This window comes from Balaenoptera ricei, chromosome 10 (assembly GCF_028023285.1).
Source record: "Balaenoptera ricei isolate mBalRic1 chromosome 10, mBalRic1.hap2, whole genome shotgun sequence".
Taxonomy (NCBI): domain Eukaryota; kingdom Metazoa; phylum Chordata; class Mammalia; order Artiodactyla; family Balaenopteridae; genus Balaenoptera; species Balaenoptera ricei.
Window position 1 is genome coordinate 80,797,140 of NC_082648.1, and position 18,436 is coordinate 80,815,575.

The 18,436-nt window shown below is 34.3% G+C and overlaps 2 protein-coding genes across 2 annotated transcripts in view; both read right to left on the reverse strand.

Annotated features, from left to right (window-relative positions):
• The window catches only part of TMCC3 (transmembrane and coiled-coil domain family 3), a 439,356-nt gene that overhangs the window by 411,471 nt on the left and 9,449 nt on the right, over positions 1 to 18,436 (reverse strand). The window lies entirely within an intron of this gene.
• Positions 1 to 18,436, reverse strand: part of NR2C1 (nuclear receptor subfamily 2 group C member 1) — a 41,480-nt gene that overhangs the window by 13,591 nt on the left and 9,453 nt on the right. Inside the window, exons 4-10 of the mRNA XM_059936676.1 lie at positions 15,580 to 15,661; positions 14,195 to 14,374; positions 12,975 to 13,122; positions 12,784 to 12,874; positions 8,408 to 8,592; positions 7,038 to 7,203; positions 1,517 to 1,638 (exon numbers count right to left, since the gene is read on the reverse strand). Coding sequence (XP_059792659.1) covers positions 1,517 to 1,638; positions 7,038 to 7,203; positions 8,408 to 8,592; positions 12,784 to 12,874; positions 12,975 to 13,122; positions 14,195 to 14,374; positions 15,580 to 15,661 — 974 coding nt within the window. The remainder of the gene's footprint in view (positions 1 to 1,516; positions 1,639 to 7,037; positions 7,204 to 8,407; positions 8,593 to 12,783; positions 12,875 to 12,974; positions 13,123 to 14,194; positions 14,375 to 15,579; positions 15,662 to 18,436) is intronic.

The following is an 18,436-nucleotide window of genomic DNA, read 5'->3' on the forward strand; positions in this document are numbered from 1 at the left end:
GATAGTGATAATAAATAAGAGTTTACGTAGCAATCAGTGACTTCAAATGCTACACAATAGTTACTTCTAATTGCAAAGAGTTCCGTGGCAGTTACACTGAAACTGATTTTTCAATACAGATCACAGGGAAATGTGGCTGCCACTATAAAATTATATTGTAACTGGAAACTCCAGGCTTTATTTCCAGTTTCTCCAACATTCGGACTATTTCTATAGGATAATCACACTCAATTTAACAGAAACACTTAAGATCAATGGTGTTATAACCAACTCAAGGAATTCAAATCACTCCCTGCTACATCTTTCCTTTTGTTTTTTACTATAATAACTGACAGCCTATTATGAAAAACATCACCAGGTTACTTTTCAAGGCGTATGTATGCCAGTTACAAGCTTAGGGAATCACACTTAATGCTTTAAAATAAATAAACTGTTAACATGTAAATTTACATTGTATTTTAATTTTTTCTTAAGCAGACTGGAGAAATCCTAAAAGTTAAATGTTATTTTGAGAGAGAGGGCTATCAATCATTTTAAATTGAAGGTTAACCATTCTAAATCAGGCTTTTAGTCTATGCAACTATATTATTTAAGTACATGATTTAATGCATGGTATATCCAACACTGATTAATAAGTCAAATTATAGTGGGGTTCTACATATGCCTTTCACAGTCATGATTCAGATATGTTTTTTGGTTATATTCAAAATATTCTCTAAGGATAAAGAATGAGCAGTTATTATTCCTATTTGGCGAATGGGAAAACAGATGTACAGGATATGAAACTGAACTGTTTATGAAATCATATTGTAGACTAAGGTCCTACAACTCAAACAATACTTTTCTAACTATGGGCTTAACTTTTTCCATGGTCTCTTTGCTTCTTCATCCCAGTTACTTTAAAGCAATATAAATAAATCTGGCAAACTTTAGATAAAGCTTGGGTTTCTTAGAGTAGACCGTTTTCCATTACCATCTAATTCAAACAGAATACAGATGTGCCCTTTAGTGGCAGAACCAAACTTCCAAATCATCACAGTGGTGGTATGGGGTAATTTACATTTTCTTACCCTTTTTTTTGGGCAACCACATGATTCTATTTTCAAACATATTCAGTGTATACAAGTTTCAGCACCTTATTAACAAGCCTGAGGTGACACTGAAACAGTGGTGGTGGAGGGAAACAACCCCAAGACATCCCTAGAGCCTCCCTAATTTAAGCCAATCAAAGATGGCCTATTACAAATGCTGGCCATGATATATCAGCTCCACTGCATTTACTTCATTCAAATTATTAACTTAGTCAAATTATGAAGTTCGGATAATCTTCCACATAAAAATAATATACAGTAAATACCACCTGCCATGATTCATCATATAAATGACAAAATTTCAAGTTATAATGTTGTATCATTTTTCCCCCCTTTAATCAAATCCTCCCAAAATAAAGGTTCTTGCCTAATGTACATCTGTGCTAGAAAATCACACTTATATTCAAGGACTTCAAGACACTTACCCTAGAGCCTGGAAGGAAGGAATCGAAAGTGCCCAGTGCATTGATAAGAACAGCAGTCTGGAGGCAGACTCCCCAATGTAGTGCACATTCAGGTACTCAGGCATAGGAGATGGCATGGTGAGCTAGTGCAAACAGGGACTGAGGTAAATTATCTTACGTCGGACAATTCTAAATCATCATTTCTTTGAAAAAGTTAAATGTAAACATATCAAATAACTAATATATTAACCCCAAGGCAAATCTTGAAATAATCCAAGTCACTAGATTTTACAGCTAAAAATAGGATTTAGAATAAATGAGAAGACCATAGTTTCTAACAAAGCAAATTCAGATAAAGCAGAATTCCACTTAACAAATACCAACCATGACAACATCTGGTTGTTTTTTAAAAATCACTTTTTGTCTTGGTCTAACAACATGTCTTTTCCTTCCCTCCCTTCACTAACAGTGATATACAACAAATTCAGTTTAAGGGGCAATCCTTTATGTTAAATGTCCCTTTCATTTAGACTACGGGGATAACAAACTCAAATGCTGACAGGGTCAGGAGAGTAATGAGTGAAGTGGGCCTACTGATGCCATTTGGAAAGTGCATATTCCCAGATAAAGGGCATGACTGTGACTTGAATTCAACACACTGAAAATTTATGGGAATCTGGGCTCAGTACTACCAGCTCGTTCAATTTTTCAAAGAGCAGCTTCTTTGTAAAATCTCCCCATTTAATCTACAGGTAAAACAAAATGTGTCTGTGGCCATAATGCTCACAGGCTATCTATCAGTCTGTACTGCTGACCTTAGGTAATTATTTTAAATGTGTTGGAAATAAATATCCTACATCAAAATACTTCTAAAAGCATTTTGAAAATCTTGTTAAAGAGAACTTTTATTGCTATAAATGAAATGTAATTTCATCCATAGGAAACTTTTTTTCTATTTTAAAATTATTAAAATGATCAATAATATCAAGCATAGGTAATGATACAGGGAAACACATACTTCTGAGTATTGGTAAAGTGAAGGGCAATTTGGCTGTATCTATCAAGATTTTAAAATAGAGTTTATCCTATGACCTAACGATGCCACTTCTAAATCTCTATTCCAAAAAGATACTTGCATACATGCACAAAAAAGCACATATAAGGATGTCCATTTCACTACCACTTCTTAACAGAGAAATTAAATGCTGGCAATAACCCAAACTTCTATCTCTAAGGAAAAGAATAATCCATGCTATAAGGTACCTTGTAGGCATTAAAATTAGTAAGATAAACTGAGATAGCACAGGAAAAACATTTCACAGACATCTACGTAGAAAAAACAGCAAAATAATATGTAGATGACCCAATTTATGTTAAGAAGAGAGTATGGGTATATACATATACATTTTATATGTATTATATTATATATATGCGACAGGAGGAGATACACCACACAGTTAACAGTGGCTACCTCTATGGTGGGATGGGTGGATACGTCCATATGTATTTTTCTGGGGAAGGCATATATAGCTTTTATCAGATTCTCAAAGGTGTCTACGATGCCAAACAGATCAAAGGTTTTCATCAAAATGATATCAAAGTTCTCTGGAAATGTTAGATAAAAATGCAAAAAATATTAACTTCCTTTGTTCAATATTAGCCATAAATGGTTTATCTATTTATAAATGGTGTCAAGTAATAAAACAACAGGGCAATTGACAGTTGAAATTCCATGTGTGAAAAGATAATTTTTTAAACGTTTAAGAAATGTTTACTGGAGCAGTAAATTAAAATAACATTACTTAAGACAATTCTTAAAAGAACTGTAGGTAAGCAGATATTAAGCATGATAAATATTATTAGGATGCAACGGTTTCTGCACCTAAGTATATGAAAAACAAATTGGGAACTATCATACGTTTTCAGAACTGTCTAAGGTGAGTAGGGGAAAAAAAGCCTGAAAAGTTGGGGATTACCAAAGATTACTAGTTTTAAGGGGGGAGGAATAAGATGCAAAAACAAGATTACCCTTTGCTAAGTAGTTTAAAATCACTTTTAAACAAATAAAATACTTATAATATGTAAAACCTGGATATAAGGGCTAAAAGTACAGATGCACCCTGATTTACACAACAGTGGTGGCAACGTTGCAAAGTCTCTGTTGCTCTAATCATAAAACTGAAACCACTTGCAATATATACTAGAAGAACTCATTATTCAAAAGACTGCCATGTTGTATTATTTTATAGAGAGAGGAAATGGCTTGTAATTTATCTATTTTACATACTTAATTTTCTTAAAGCAAGATATACCTCTAGCAATATCAATCAGAAAGCCAATGTCAGCTGAAGAAACAAGTCATTCAACAGGTCCTTTAGACTGAAAAGACAAAGATTTCTTCCTCTATACAGAGAAGGTGAATTTCTACTACAAAGGTGTTAAAGTTTCCCAAAAATGCCTGTGGATTTTCAGGTTTATAAATTGAATTAAACACATTTTTCAAATTATATACATTTATTATATTAAGATGATTTTTAAAAAGTGTTGACATGAACTAAACTTGACTACCTATTTTAGAAGTCATTACTTGTCTGCAATTACCTTTCTAGCAGTTCTGAAAACAGGCTGAATGATACAGCTTCTAAAGTTATCTGGGGACTTCCCTGGTGGCACAGTGGTTAAGAATCCGCCTGCCAATGCATGGGACATGGGTTTGAGCCCTGGTGTGGGAAGATTCCACATGCTGCGGAGCAACTAAGCCCGTGCGCCACAACTACTGAGCCTGTGCTCTAGAGCCCGCGAGCCACAACTACTACTACGCGCCTAGAGCCTGTGCTCCACAACAAGAGAAGCCACTGCAATGAGAAGCCCGTGCACTGCATTGAAGAGTAGCCCCCGCTCGCCACAACTAGAGAAAGCCCCCATGCAGCAATGAAGACCGAAAGCAGCCAAAAATAAATAAATAAATAAACATAAATAAATAAATAAATAAAATAAAAAATCATTTGACTTGAATTAGCAGACCTGGATTCTATAATACTTCCAACTTGTCATTAATTAGCTGTGTGACCCTGGATTACATAGTAATTCAGCAACCGTATTACTGCATCTTTCACTGTGAGCCACTAAGCTAGGTGTTGTAGTCTCAACAGAGGAATAAAATGGAAACTGAATGAGCTATAGAAAGGGCCAAGAAAGGGACAGGCATGTCAGAGAAACGATGGGCAATGGAAAACTACTGAAGAATTTTAGGCAGCGCAGAAGCATAACTGGATTGTTTTTTTAACAAATATCACTCTGCTACCAGTGCACAGGACAAGATGAGGAGACTGGAAGCAAAGGTTAATTACTATTAACAGTTTAAGTAAAAAATTTTTAAAGGAATGAAATATGGCAGTAAAAATGAAGAGGAAGCGAGAAATTCAAACGACAGAATGGTTAGGATTCTGTTATGGAATGGAAGGTAGTGAGGTTTGGGGAGAATGACAATGTCTCCCAAACATCAAACATGGTGACTAGAAGGACTGTGATTCTAATATTGAGATAATGAACATCAGAGAAGAACAGTTTTAGAAATACCTACCTCTGTCTCATACGCTTATTTCTAAATGGTAATTCTATCCACCTTGATTATTTGTATAGGAAATTTTAAAAAATCAAGTGGAATAAAGTATATGAAATCACACCAGAAACTAAAGTTTAATAAAAATGTTAAATATTACTATTGTCCTAGATTCTTCAGAATCAAAATGCAAGTTACATATTAGACGATTTCTTCTTAATGTCTGGAATGCTTTCAATAAGACAATGGAAGCCTCCAAATCTCTTCTCATTTACAAAACAATAAAAATCCAAAGTTTCTCAACAGACCGTGGTGAGGCTCAAATGAAAGAATGTGCATGAAAGCATGTGCAAACTGCACTGTACACAAAAATGCCAGAGAGAAACAAAATGCTAGTTAGTTCAGCAATTGGGAGGACTGAATTTTTGATTACAGATATCAGGGCTTGAAACTCATGACCATAAAACCTCAATGAAAGAACTAATCATGACAGTACCATGCTGGGAACTCACTGAAAAGTAAAACTCAAGAGGCTGTAAATAAGAATCAGAGAAAGAAGGAGCTGTCCTTTTCAGGAGAGCAAGAAACTTCACAGTGCTGATTCTGAGGACACCCAGAGTATGGCAGGTCAAAGACAGAATGAAAAAAGCCAATTCTAGAAGGGAAAAAAAAGTTCTGATTTCCCCAATTCACCTGTCCAAAACAAATTTTTAAAGAATGACACTGATTATTCCCACTGCCTGTTCTTAAAGCCTCCATAAAATTTTTTCTTGTAAAGTGCAAGTAAAACATTTCTAATTTTTTCCATGTAAATTACCTTTGGTGAAATGTTCCATAAAGACTGGTTTCACTGATACGTTTTATTGCCTGTATCAAATTACAGCCATTATTATTTAAGTCACTGTGAGTTTTCTCTGGGCCATTTCTACAAGTCAAATTTTACAAGAATAAATTTTATCATATGCAGTTCTGGCCAGTGTTAGATTTATTTTGTGTTCATTATTTCTGCCAGTAGCACACATATCTATTTGATAACTGTGCATAGTTTCATAAGAAATCCATGGAAATTTATAATCTATAGTAAAGTTAAGAGCAACCACCCTCAGGTATTCCAGGACTGCTATGCATTGCTAATTGAAATCTCCAAAGTACTTGCAATCACTTGCATATGATTCGCTAATAGTACCCAGAGCTGGCAGAGCAAAGATAAAGAGCGGTTAAAATGGAGGGGTCAAAACAGCAGGGTCTTAATGTAGGGCCTCAATGGTCAGCCTCTCTATAGCTGTGGTCCAAATATTATTTGAATGACAAATCAAATGCCAGAAAGTTATCTTCTAATATTCTACATGCATTGTTTCTAGTATTCCACATGTATTGTTTCCATCATAAATTAACATATTTAAGGAAGCAAAAAAGAAATTACAAATGTACCTTCTCTAAGTGGTTAAAGTATAAAAAGTTAAAAACCAAAAGTTAGAATTAAATAATTTTAACCTTCTTAAAATAATGCTGAGAGCTAGCTAATTGGGGCAATATATAATTAATTGTGTTCTTTGTAGTTACTTGGTAAAAGCAGAATATCTGGGTCTTAGATACTGGTTTACACTAAAGTAGTAGTACCTAGGCATTGGATAAACCAGTGGATTCAACATATCACAAATGCCAATACTTAAGTTAAAAATACCACCATCAACAAAACTATATTTAATAGAGTCTAAATGAAAAAAATTGTCTAAATGTTCTAAAAGCTAACTTTTATACTCTTAAACACATTATTTGATACAATGACTATGATTTATAAACAGGATGTTTTATTGAGCCATTATTTTGTATGTTTTAGCTGCTGTCTCAAATTCTATCAGGGGTATTTCTGACTTTAAAAGCACAACAAATATACTTTGATTTTTGAAAGGACAATTAAAATCAAAATGGTAACCAACATAAAAATTATGAAATATATATATATAGAGAGAGAAATACCCTGAAAGCTACATGTGAATCGCTGAGAAGTGGCCCCTCTTTTTCCATGTAATTTATGCTTGAGTCTCCAGCAATTAGATGTACGTTTCCTTCCATGCCCTCTACTGAGCTCTGACAGGCTGTGCTCTCTCCAGGATTCAATGCTTTTGCAAGAGTGTCAAATGCCCTATAAGGAGACATCAGAAGCTATGAGCTTGGCCAATCTCCACAATAAAATGAAAATTCTATATAAAATTCTGAAGTTAAGATTTAGGCCTTAAAAATTGTTTAGAAAATAGAACTTCGGTGTATCACTGAGCATTCTATTTCAGTGATGTCTTTGACTCACTCTCTCCAAAAGCAACAAATTAAACTTCAAATATATAGTATAAAAAACTATATTATTATATTAATGTATTTTACCAGAGAATTAAAGTCTTTTAAAAAAACTTACGTAATTTAAGGGGAGAAAAATTCTTATGCTTTGGTATGAAAATATGCTTTTACAAGTTATACGTTTGATACTATAAGGTATCAGCCCATTTATTTTACATACAGAAGTTATTTAGAAAAACAAGGGCAAGAACTTATATTGACTTTATTGTATTCTACACAACACAAAGTTAGGTTTTAATTTTGTTTAAAAATTCAGAGAATACTTTAAAACTTATGGTAACATAGCTATATCTGAACTATAAGAATTTGAGATCAGGATGGCAAATAATTAATATTAGCAAATTAACTAGTCAAAATACCTCCCCATATTTTACAATGAAATGCCTTCTACAGTTCTTTAAAATCTCATATTTAACAAAGTACTTATTTGAGACTCTTAAATGCAGTTTCGTCAATATTTCAGAAGATGAATAGTGTGAAAAAAGCCTGAAAAATCTGGTTTCTGCATCCTAAGTATTAATACCAAAAGAAGGAAAAGTAGAATTCTGATACGAGTTTCCTGAAGTATAAACTTAAAATTGTAATTGATTCAACTAAGTTTTTAAAATCTATTTTCACCACTAGAAATTGGTGGGGAAAATGAACATGACTGCCTAGTAAGACAAATGTTTAACTTTAAATACACAAAAGATAAAATCTGGCAACTAAGATATCTGAAAAATCAGACCCAAATTATCATCTTTATTGAAAAAAAAATTCCTGAATTTTATGACTACATTTCTAATCTTATATTCACTTATGGCTCACTGTTTACAATGTAAGCTGCTGGACATTTTATATTGAATAGAATTTTTCAATTAAAATTTACTTATGCCTTAAGTTTTCTAATAGAAATGTTTTTGGAAACTTCTGTAAATAATATTTAACATAAACATATTTTAAGAAATACTAAAGGACACTTGAGCAAAAGGACACATGATCAAAACAGACCTTACCTTGAAACATCACCATTAGTCTGCATTTCTTGATGAAATTCACACAAAGAGGTATCACCATTGCTTAAGCTTTCAATCATAGACATTTCATTACTATTTTGAGAAAGATCTTTAGTTTTTCCAAGGTTTGCTAATGATGTAACCACACTTGCCAATGTACTTAAATCTCCCTGACATGATTCAGCCTTTAAAAAAAAAAAAAATTAAAATTCTGCAAATTGGTATCAGTAAACTTTTAAATCCGAAATATCTAATTCTAGAGTATGAAATGCCCAAAGAAAAGTACTCTAAGATAAATGAAATCCAAAAAGTAAAATCAAAGAGCTCTGAACTTTGAGGAACTTGATGAAACTACAAGTTTAAAAATATCAGGTATATTTCCTAGGAAATGTTTATACAAAAGTTACTTTAAACTAAAAACTGCACTTAATTGGCTAATCTACCCATGTAACAATTGTTTTCTCTGTAAAAGGACATTAAATTAGATGATCTTTCAAGTCCTTTTTAGCATTAAAATTCTGATAATATTATTATAGTAATTTCCAAAACTTATTATATAAACTTTAAAGTTATATAGGATAAAATTAATGTTTTATTAATGAAAAGAGAAAAAAAAGGAAAGTGGATTATTGAACAGACTTCTAGGATGCCAACTTTTACCAGCCACTGTGTTAAATGCATTGAACACCAGGCACTGTGTAGCTGGACAGTCTTTTTACGTATTTAAGATATTGGGCTTTTGTTATACATTGCACGTTTTCCTATTTGTCTTCAACTTTTATTTTTGTTAATGTGCATTTTTTTATGCATATAAATTATAATTCTTTTATGAAAAAACTTTCTATCCTTAACTCTCTGACTACCCAGAAATATAATCTGTATAGGAAAGGCAGGTAGGTGCTTGATTTTTCTTCCTTTTACTTATCTATTTTTAGAGCAATGAATCAATGCCATAGCAACCTCTCACAATGAAAGATGAATTCTGAGTATCATTTTAAATTCACAAATTTTTATATATTTTATGTGCTTCAATTCATTAGTCATTCTTTTATAAATGCTCTAATTATTCTACCCTAACCTAATGAAAGGCCCTTTGTTGCCTTCTATGGCCTATTGATAGGACCACAGATACTTAAAATTTTTCATTATAGCTTTTTTTTTTTTTTTTTCCTTTTTTGGCTCTATTGGGTCTTAGTTGCAGCACATGGGGAATCTTCGTTGAGGCATGCGGGCTCTTCACTGTGGTGCATGGGCTTCTCTCTAGTTGCAGCGTGCAGGTCTTCTCTCTCTGGTTGTGGCGCATAGGCTCCAGGGTGCGTGGGCTCTGTAGCTTGTGGCACGTGGGCTCTAGTTGAGGCGTGCGAGCTCAGCAGTTGTGGCATGCAGCTTAGTTGCCTCGTGGCATGTGGGATCTTAGTTCCCTGACCAAGGATCAAACCCACGTCCCCTGCATTGTAAGGCAGATTCTTTACCACTGGACCACCAAGAAAGTCCCCTCATAATACCCTTACGGTTTTTGTTTTTAGTGTTATTAATCCTAAGACGATACATATGTTTCCTTGAATTTCATTTCTTTTTTTTTTTATTTTAATTTTAATTTTTATTTATTTATTTTTTGGGGCTGTGTTGGGTCTTCATTGCTGTGTGGGGGCCATCTCTAGTTGCAGTAAGCGGGGGTTACTCTTCATTGCAGTGCACGGGCTCTAGGAGCGCAGACTTCAGTGGTTGCAGCACGTGGGCGCAGTAGTTGCAGCGTGCGGGCTCTAGGGCGCGCGGGCTTCAGTAGTCGTGGCACATGGGCTCAGCAGCTGTGGCTGGCAGGCTCTAGAGCGCAGGCTCAGCAGTTGTGGCACCCGTGCTTAGTTGCTCCACGGCATGTGGGATCTTCCTGCACCAGGGATCAAACCCGTGTCCCCTGCACTGGCAGGCAGATTCTTAACCACTGCACCACCGGGGAAGTCCTGAACTTCATTTCTTCTATCAATTCTTTAGTTTATGTGAAATTGATTTCACTGAATAAGTAGGCAAATAAGTTTTGTGCTCTCCCCAAATTAATGAATGGTCCTAGAATCATTTACTGAGTAATCCACTAGTTACTGAGTTTCTTACAGGATTGCTACTTACATGTTTTTTTACTTAATCCTCACAACAACCCTGTGAAATAGGAATCATCATCCCTTTATTATTGATAAGAAGAATTACCCATCGTCATTCCAGCAGTAAGCAGTGGAGGCAGGATGGGAAGTCAGACTGTCTGACTGGAAAGCCCATGCTCCTAACCACTGCTCCAGCCTTCTTTTATATATATGAGTAAAAGGAGTTAACATTTTTAGGTGTTCTAATTTTCAACTAAAACTTAAACACTTACATAATCTCTTCCATTTCATAACATGTGTATCTAACTAGATGTTTAATGTGGAAAGATCTCACATTGTAACTTGACAGTTTTGGGACCATTCGTCAGAAACTAACCGCATAAGACTGTTAATACAATTTAACATAAAAACATATAGAAAACTACAGTGTCTGGGTAAATAGTAATTTTTCAACAAAACTTAGTTCTCTTCCTTTCCTAATGGATGTAATATGTCAATGAAATTATAACTACCATTCTAAGCACAAACCATGTAGATAAGGATAAGTGAAATCTTGTATGTAATTCCTCACGATGTATATTTATGGTAAGATACCAAATCTCCTCAATTAATAACAACATGCTAAAGCTCAGCCTGTAAGGTAGACACTCTTATTACCCCTTATTTTACAGATGAGGAAAGAAACTGAGGCACTAAGAGGTCAAATAACTTGCCCAAGGTTATGCAGCTAATAAATGGCAGATGAAATTTGACTCCAGAGCACAAGTATTAAGAGTGCCTTAAAGTATCAAGCAACAAATAACAGCATAAATCTGGCCATATATAGACTGAATAATCTTATAGGCCATATGAAACCAGATCACATTATAGCCTGAGAGAAACACTATTCATAGTCTCTCTGAAATCTGTCTTCAGGAAAAATGTTTAACACTAGAGAAACTCTACATGCTGGATCTAAATAAGCAAACCTTTTTTCTTTTAGACGCCTTGCTTAATAAAGAGCTGCTCCAACACTCTAAGAGAACCCAAATGACCTGGATACATAACATGAGAGCTCATGCAACCCTATTCCTATTTTTGACTCAAGTCAATGTTTTGAGAGGTGCGCTAGGAATTTCTCTTCACCTGAAATATTTTAAGTATTTTAACACTATAAAATCTGTAGGAGAACACAAAAGGAATATAAAGAATTTTATACTTATACATTTCTATTTCTGAGGACTTTTATTTCAAGATGAAAGAAACCTGGAAGAGGGCTTCCCTGGTGGCACAGTGGTTAAGAATCTGCCTGCCAATGCATAGGACACGGGTTTGATCCCTGGCCCAGGAAAATCCCACATGCCGCGGAGCAACTAAGCTCGTGCACCACAACTACTGAGCCTGCGCTCTAGAGCCCGTGAGCCACAACTACTGAGTCCGTGTGCCACAACTACTGAAGCCCGTGCGCCTAGAGCCCGTGCTCTGCAACAAGAGAAGCCACCACAATGAGGAGACCGTTGCACCGCAACAAAGAGTAGCCCCCGCTCACCACAACCAGAGAAAAGCCCACGCGCAGTGAAGACCCAATGCAACCAAAAATAAAATAAATAAAATAAAATAAATAAATTTATAAAAGAAAAAAAAGAAACCTGGAAGACATTTAAATGCTTGTCATTTTCACATTGAAGCTATAATTGTTCTAGTGGAATAATGAACATTTCTACTGATAAAGTTAATTTTTATTATCAGGACTGGCAAAACGGAGGCTGCTCTAGTGACCTGGTGCACTTCACAAACCTAAACCTAAGTCAGTTTGCACTTAAAGGAAACACCTGTCAAGGAAACCTATCATACACCAGTCACAATCCTCCTGCTCCAGCTTTAGTGAGCTCACCTTACCCTAGACAACAGGACTCGATAGATTCACAAGAGAATCCCCAACCTCTGAGCCAATTAAGCCCTGTTTCCTCACTGCTGCTTCAAATGCTCTATAAAACTCACTCTTGACTAAATTTCCTCTGGAAGAGTGTTCCACTGCTTGTGAGCACTGTAATCTGCTAATCCATGGATTGTTTTCCCTTATATAAGGGACATCAAACTCATCACTAAAATCTTTTAGTTTTGTCATCTGACACTACCAAATAGTTGATGATAATTTAAGTTAAAAAAAAAAAAAAAAGCGCAACTTGTAACAGGGAATATTTAAGACCAAATCTATTGGCCAAATTGATGGAGGAGAAAAGGAAAAAATTTTAAAAGCTTAAAAAATTTTAAGCTTTAAATTAATTGTACTAAACACACCTTATCTGGTGTCATCAGCACAGTTGACTCAGTTTTTATGCCAGATTGATGAATATTCACAAACATTCCTGAATCTAACAGTCCTGCTGACCTGTAACAAATAAGTACAAATTTTAGCCTTAGTTTCACTGGGAAGAAAAACAAATTACCAGCTCCTTAATATATGTGGTTTTTGGTTGTTTTTACTATACCTTGCAGTTTCACTATCTGTTACAAAAGTTGGAGTTGCAGCTAATGGGCTTCGAAGGTCTTTTCGAATGTAGATTTTTTCTGTTGAAGCGGCACAGTTGGAAGATTTTTCTCTTGATACTTCAATGGGTTTTCTTTCACACTGAACAGCTACAAAAATGTGTCAAACTTATATCACAATGCAGAATTTACAGGCAATTACAAATGTAAGCTTTAGGTCAGCAGCGCTGCTAATGGGAGCCATGGTTACCGTAACTGAACTCCAAAGATAACCATCAATCTTTAGAAATTATTTGCAAGTTCAACAAAGTTGCTTCAAAATAGTAAAACTGGCCAATGTGCATCTCTTGTTCTCTTTTCTCTCCCTGCCCCAGCCGTGGCAGAAATGTAGAAGAACTCCTATTTTTTAAAAGCTCACTGTCAAGAAGGAAACCTGAAGTTAGGAGTTCTTTACTTACCTATATAAGAGTATTAAAAAATGAAGTAATATTTAACCAACTGAAAACAATACTAATAGAGAACCACAAATAGACCCAAGTTAAATCTTTTTTTCAGTTAAGGGCAGGGAGACTTTTGAGAAGCAATTCAATTGCTTAGTCTTCATTTATAAAACAGAGGTAATATATTTCATTTATTTTATAGCAATTTTATTTCATGATACTTGGGAGATGGTATACTGTAGCTGTTAAATATACATTTTCTGAGAAAAACAAAACTGCCAAGATTAAAGTCCAAGTTCTGCCACTTATATTAGTTGTGTGACCTTGGGCAAGTTACTAAATTTCCTCTGTTCACTCAAATGTAAAATGGATAACAGCAGCATCTACTGAGAATTTTGCTGTGAGAATAAGTTAATTCATACGCTATACACAGAGGAAAGCATAATGAGAACTCAATACTAGCTATTGTCATTACCTTATTAATCACTTTAGTATTGATAGTTTAATCAAAAACTAAACTTGTATCTAGTTAGTTGGTTTTTTATTATTATTATTACCATGTTCAAACTAAAAATACATGCCTGGCATATAGGCACTCAATAAAGATTTGTTGAATGTATAAAAAATACATACATATTCACATATTTCTATATTTCTAGTTGGAAAACTTTAAATTAAAAACCATATATATTTGACATATTTTAATGTGTTAATTTTAACACACTTCTAAGAGTGTGCCTGAATTCTTAAAAAGTATTCTCTCCTTTAAAGCTAATACATACAGTCTTGTTTCATTCCAAACGCAATACATCTTTGTAACCTGCAGTATTGACAACGATTTCGATGGTGTTTATTAATAATACAGTCCTTTGATCCTCGACATGAATAAACTAAATTTTTTCGGATACTTCTTTTAAAAAATCCTTTGCAGCCTTCACAAGTTACCGCTCCATAATGACGCCCTAGAGACAAAATGTTTAAGAAAACACAAAAGTCACATATTTCAGAACTGAAATGAAATAAGCCCATTTCTTCCCTTTAAACATGAGATGAAACTGAGATTTCTGAGTTTATGACATAAAAATTTTTTTTTAGGAATTACCAAACAGAGAATGGCACAAACTTATTCTCTGATAAAATATATTACAGTATGAGTTTTTAAATTTTGTAAAGTAATCTTAACAATGGCATGGAAAATTTGGGAAAGAGAAGAAACAACATCACCCATAACCCCATGATATAAAAACTATTTTCACTTCTGAGATCACTTACAAATTATAGTTCTGTTATATACTGTAAAAAGTTATTTTATTCTAAAAACTTTGCTCCAAAAAAAGAATATAATGTCAGTTAGTATTTGAAATCTAATAATCTTTCCTCATTGTGAGTTGCACTTTTTAAATTTCTGGAGAAATCTGTTATACTTTGATAAGCCTATCGTTTCACAAACCATCTCTCTGGCACAACTATTAACAAACTGAATATACTCTGGGAAAAGCTCTAGCGGAGGTTTTTTTTTTAATGAAGCTATGGAAAAGATAAAAAAGATTAAAGAAAACAAGCTGGGCCCTTAAACTTATCCCACTGGCACTTGTGAATCTATATGAACAAATATGGGTGTGTATTTCTGGCATGAAGGAACTAAAATGGCATAACCCTGAGTACTAGAAATAGGCTTGGAGAAATGCCTGCTCAGCTATGCAGAGCATTACACAGAGGTTAACCAGAGCTTTTCCACCTCAATAATCTGTTACTCTGTATTCCGGAAATGAGAACAGGACTCAACAGGTAGATTAACAACCTAATTATACATGTTATTAAGGATCACAACTAATTTTTAAGCAATTCCTTTGACAAAACTGGTTTCACATTCAGAAAAATTTCCACATGTTCAGTTTACTTTCAAAAAGTGAAACTGTCTTTAAACATAACTCTTTGAAATATGCATTTTATGTCATTGCAAGATCACATTAAACTGCACTGAAATAAAAAACCTTTAGGAGAATAAAAAGCTCTGGGGAAAAATCAGTTAAATTTCATAGGCTACAAATATGAATCATAAAAACAACCTGCTTCTTTTTCTTTTTACTTTCAGTAGAAGAAACATGGGAGTGAGATAGTTATTTTTAACAAGAGAACACATATAGAAGGTTATTTTTAATGTTACCTGATGCTTTGTCTCCACATACTACGCAAAGATCAAAAACCTTATTTGGTCCTTGTTCGGAGGAAGAATTGTCTGTTAAGAGCTAAAGAAAACCCCCCCCAAACAAACAAAAACACAATAATTTGTTGTTACTTAGCAATATTCTCATGTAAAAAATTAAAAGAACATTCAGTCAATCTTACTTTTTGCTTTCTTCTTCATAAGTTATTCTGAAACTTTGAACTCTATTATTAGGCATGCATCGATTAAAGTATTCTTAATTTTCTTTACATATAGATTAAAATTCCCATGTTATAAAAAGCACAGACAGAAATAATACCTTTTTAATTTGTTCAATAATAATTTGTTCCATAACAATTTCATTAAAGTAAACAGTCTTAAACACACAAATACATGAGTATTTTTTACCGCATCTCACCCATTACGTATTTATTATTCATATGGAACACATTAAAGTACTGCAGCAGTTATCAGTCCTATCATGACATTTGTCTTTGAATAACTCAGAACATTTCCACATGGAATGACATGACTAAAGTAAGCTATAACAGCATAAAAAGATAAATCTGAATTTTTTAAATAGAAAAGGAGTTATAAAGAAAAAAATGTTAAAGCATTTACTTATAACTATGGAACATGACTGATATACAAAGGTATAAACTTTTCATCGAGCTGTCTAAGGTTTGGGTTAGGTGTAGAGGTTGAGAGCATGGACTCTGGAGTCTGTTAATGACAGCAAGTTAGTGGGGACTAGGTGGGGTGGCCTTGGGCAAATCACCAAACCTCTTTAAATTATATTAAGAGCTCATCACTAGGTACAGCTAATGTAATACTGGCAAAGAAATACTAGTTTCTTCTTTTAGGTTTATCCTTCAATCTTTCTGTCATTTTTTTTCAATCTTTTGAAATGTGAACAAATTAAATTCAAGCCAAAAAATGCATCATTTAGTAAACATCTTCCTCTGCTTTAAAACAGCCCACAAAATAAACCTCTACTTTGACTCTTTTTCTTCTCTTAGGGGTGTGAATGCCTTCAGGAATAATTCTGATTTTAAAAACTTTGAACAGTCATTAAAATACCTGTCCCAGGGAACTCCCTGGCAGTCTAATGGTTAGGACTCCGCACTTTCACTGCCAAGCATGCGGGTTCGATCCCTAGGTAGGGGAACTAAGATCCTGCAAGCCAAGAGGCACAGCCAAAAAAAATTTAAAAATAAAAAATAAAATAAAATAGCGGCCCCATACTATGTTATAGTGGCATCATTTCTTCTTATATCACCATAAAAATCAGTCTTCAATGAAAACTTAAACAAATAAACAAACAATTTCTGGTATTAGATGTCCTTTGAAAGCATCTATGACAAGTATCACTGTTTTCTTTAATAGCATATCTATTGCAAATGGTGCTAATATTTTATCTGCTATTATTCCTAAGGGTGGAAGAGACACTGAGAGGTTAATGGGCTTGCCCACATCCCATCTTGGTCACCAGACCAGAAATCAAATCTTTTTGGTCCAGGAGATTCCATCCTATACCTGTGTCTCTTTCATTGCTCTTAGAGATGATCCATAACATAGGCAAAGTACCAATATCATCTTAATTTTTAAATAAAGTCTTTTGAAAAAGAGTAACTTTAAAGTGGAGAAATCTTATATCACCTCTTCAGCCAGGTGATGTCACCAGTCATAAAACATGATGATAGTAAGTACCCTTGATATGATATGAGGAGAATGGCACTTAACCTCTGTGATCTTCCTCCCCAAAACCCACAACCCCAGTCTAACCATGAAAAAAAAAAAAAGAACATCAAAGTCCTACAGTGGGGCAACCTACAATATACCTGACCAGTATACTTCAAAACTGTCAAAATCATCAAATACAAGGAAAGTCTGAGAAACTGTCACAGCTAAGAGGAGTCTAAGAAAACATGACAAATGTAGTATGGTATCCTGGAACAAAAAAGGATATTAAGTAAAAATCAGGGAAAGCTATGGACTGCAGTTGATGTATAAATACTACTAGTTCATTAATTATAACAACTGTATCACACTAATGTAGAATATTAATAACATGAGAAACTGTGTGTTTGGAGATTATATGGGAACTCTCTATACTAAATGCTCAATAATTCTGTAAACACAAAACTGTTCTAAAAAAAAAAAATCGAGTCTGTTAATTAAGAAAATACAGAAATTAAGGTATGGATAATGTTATACTTTTTTTAGTGACTTCCGTCTTTCTGATAAGATAACTTTATATATCCTATCCATTTTCTACTGTACCTGTTTCTAAAAATAATATAAATTATGTAATTGGAAGAATAATAGAACCGATCAGGATACATAGGCATAATTTTGTATCTTATGAATTTGGAGTTTTTCAACCCTAAAAGGGATTTTTTTTGATCAGTTTTTTCATCACAAAATACAGAGCCCAATTTTAAGTTGGCACTCACCCTCCTCAAAGTCTCTGGAGGCAAACTTAAGGGTTCATTGTATTTGTATTCAAACATAGCAACCAATGGTAAAAACAGTTGCATAACCATGATAGACTGCTTGCTACATCAATGAAGATGTAGTTGATTGACAAAAGAGGAAGCAAAAGTAACAAAGCTGGCAGCTAGAATATCAACTTCTTGATTTGGCAGCTGCTTGTTCAAGGCACAGGCATCTTGGTCCTGGAAACTGCAGCTACAGAATTCTGTAGATGCTCCTGATGTGGAAGTTTCCTAACTGTGCAGAAGCAGAAGGTCACATAGAAGAAGTTCTGAAGCATGCTCCAGTAGTTATTCTTGGAAACCTGACCTACAAGTGTTTCTTCAGCCTTTCTAACAGTTCTTTGAGCTCTCTACATTCT